The sequence below is a fragment of the Terrapene carolina genome, unplaced genomic scaffold (genome assembly GCF_002925995.2).
Source record: "Terrapene carolina triunguis isolate 2854851 unplaced genomic scaffold, T_m_triunguis-2.0 Scaffold26131, whole genome shotgun sequence".
Taxonomy (NCBI): Eukaryota; Metazoa; Chordata; order Testudines; family Emydidae; genus Terrapene; species Terrapene triunguis.
This window is the reverse complement of record NW_020690482.1, coordinates 460-3,046: the sequence shown is the minus strand read 5'-3', so window position 1 is coordinate 3,046 and position 2,587 is coordinate 460. Positions and strand designations below refer to the sequence as shown.

General features: G+C 69.8%; 1 protein-coding gene across 1 annotated transcript; it reads right to left on the bottom strand.

Annotated features, from left to right (window-relative positions):
- Positions 1-334: 334 nt before the first annotated feature.
- Positions 335-2,430, bottom strand: LOC112124657 (glycogen [starch] synthase, muscle-like). The gene is made up of 2 exons (XM_024223132.3): positions 2,284-2,430; positions 335-818 (listed from the first exon to the last, which is right to left on the bottom strand). The coding sequence occupies exons 1-2, from the start codon at positions 2,399-2,401 to the stop codon at positions 511-513; spliced, it is 426 nt and encodes a 141-aa protein (XP_024078900.1). The 5' UTR covers positions 2,402-2,430; the 3' UTR covers positions 335-510.
- Between the last annotated feature and the right edge of the window lie 157 nt (positions 2,431-2,587).

Here is a 2,587-nt window from a genome sequence, read left to right as displayed (position 1 = left end):
GGGGGGGGGGGGGGGGGGGATGTTTAACCTGGTTAGGTGGGGGCAGAACTCCTGGGTTCTCTCCCCGGCTCTGGAAGGGGAGTGGGGTCTAGTGGTCAGAGCAGGGGGGCTGGGAGCCAGGACTCCTGGGTTCTCTCCTGGCTCTCGGAGGGGAGCGGGGCAGTGCTGGGAGCCAGGACTCCTGGGTTCTCTCCTGGCTCTGCGAGGGGAGCAGGGTCTAGTGGTCAGAGCAGGGGGGCTGGGAGCCAGGACTCCTGGGTTCTCTCCTGGCTCTCGGAGGGGAGCGGGGCAGTGCTGGGAGCCAGGACTCCTGGGTTCTCTCCTGGGTCTGCGAGGGGAGCGGGGTCTAGTGGTCAGAGCAGGGGGGCTGGGAGCCAGGACTCCTGGGTTCTCTCCTGGTTCTGGGAGACAGGTGCAGGAATCGTTCTGGTCAGAAGAGGGGGACCCCAACGTAGAGGTAGAGGAAGTGGGTGGGGCCCCCCTTGGACCATGGGGAGCAGCAGGGTCACATCAGTCCCCGCCCCCCCACGAATCACAAGGAGGCCCCCGAACACCCCTGGCTGTCACTTTGCCGGGGGGGGGGGGGCTCTCCACTCGCAGTGGCTGGCGCCCCGGCTCCCCCGACCCGGCTCTCACCTTGCAGCCCTTGGCGTTCATGGAGTCGATGGTGCGTCGCACGGCCGGGTGGGGCGGGTCGATCAGCTCCACCTGGGTGCGCACGTTCTGCTCCAGGTAGGGCCCCATCAGGAAGTAATTCTCCCCCCACTCGTCCGACGTGATCTTGGCCTTGGTCTGCAGCACCGTGTAGATACCCCCCACTGCGGCGGGGGGGGGGTTTAGAGACACAGCCCCCCATGCACCCGCCCCTGGAGGAGGGGGGCCGATATACACCCTGCCCCTTTATCTGAGGGATGGGGGGGCCCCCCTCAATACACACCCCTCCCCCACACCTGGGACTCCCTTGCTCTGTCCCATGGGGCCCAGCAGGACGCAATGCATTGTGGGACCCCCAGCAGCAGGGCTCTCAGCCATTGACTCCCTTGCCCCATACTACCCCCCAGCTGGGCTCTCAGCCCCCCACGTCCCCCAGGCGGCCGCCCCCCCCCCCCCCCCCCACCCCCTCGCCCCCCCCCCCGGGGCCAAACCTTCCCCCCCCCCCAAGCCTGGCCCGGCTCCCCCCAGCTCCCAGAGACCCTGCCAGAGGCTGCCCCACGGCGCAGTTACCCCGCCCCCAGCTCAGACCGGCCCCTTCTCTGCACCAGCATCTCCGCTCACTGGCCTGGGCCCCAGACCCCCCTGCAAGAGGATCTGGGGGGCAGGAGGCATCGGGGGAATCACAAGGTTGCGCCTGTTCCCTCACAGCCAAGGCCTGGGGGGGTCACAGCGCGAAGGACAGCTCCAGCCAGCGCCCCCCCGCGCTGGGACACGGCCCCCCTGGGTGGGGCAGGGGGCTGGGTATACGGGGACCCCTTGCCCAGTGCCAGGATGCGGCCCCCTCTGGGGCGGGGCATGAGCTGGTTGTGGGGGACCCCTTGCCTTGGCGGAGTCGCGACCCCTCTGGGGTGTGGTGGGAGGCTGCTTAACAGCCATAGAACAGTTTAGGACAGGAAGTGAAGGAAGCAGCAGGGCACCCCAAAGATACCGCCCCTCCCCCCCACCAACCCACTGGGGCCAGCACTGCCTGCCAGGGGAGAGCGCCCCCTGCTGGGCCCCTGCCCCGCCACCCACCAGCCCAGCGCCCCCTGGCCATCAGTACTGGCCCTAACGCCGGCAAGGGGACGCCGGGCTGCAGGGGAACCTGGCACCAGAGCCGCCCTGGGGCTGATCCGTCTCTGCCCCGTGCCCCCAGTGGGACCCCGTGGGCATCACAACCCCTGGCGCAGAGCCAGCGCAACGGGCCCATTAGATGGAATGAGGGAAGGCGGCTCGGCCGAGGGGGCAGCAGGGCTGCTGGGGGGGGGGGGAGCGGGAGCCCTTCCTCCCACTGGGCCCTGCTCCAGCGGGGGGCACAGAGCCAGGCCCCCATGACCCCTGCCCCCGCTCTTCCCCTAGGCTTCATGTTCCTGCTCCTTGCCCCATAGGAGGATGCCTGGGTCTGCCCCACAGCGAGCCATGGCCCGGGGGCTCACAACGCAACCTCCTGGACTCCCAGCCACTGGACCCCATCCGCCTCCCAGAGCCAGGGAGAGAACCCAGGTGTCCTGGCTACCAGCCCCCCCGCTCTAACCACTAGCCCCCCCTCCCCTCCCCGAGCCGGGGAGAGAACCCAGGCATCCGGCTCACCTTTGTTGGCCACCTCCCAGGCCACCTCGAAGAGGACGGAGTTCTCCAGGTCGATCTCATCCTCCCAGTCCTCCAGCCCCGTCAGGGAGGTGACGGAGACGCTGCGGGCCAGGGGCATGGCGGCTGAGGCTGGGGGGCAGCGCTTCGCCAACGAGGGGGTCTGCGTGGCGGGCTGGGGAGACAGACAGACCCGATCAGCCCTGCTAGTCCCCCCCCCAGTGCAGGCCCACGGGGGGGGGGAGGGTCAGAGCCCTGGGACACCCCCCCGCCCCACCACCTCCCAGACCCACAGGAGGGGGGGGGG

Excerpts from the sequence above, each read along its gene's own strand:
- LOC112124657 (XM_024223132.3), bottom strand. The coding sequence starts at position 2,401 with ATGCCCCTGGCCCGCAGCGTCTCCGTCACCTCCCTGACGGGGCTGGAG. Across the intron at positions 819-2,283 it reads CTGGGAGGTGGCCAACAAAG|TGGGGGGTATCTACACGGTG; the intron begins GTGAGCCGGATG and ends CCCCCGCCGCAG.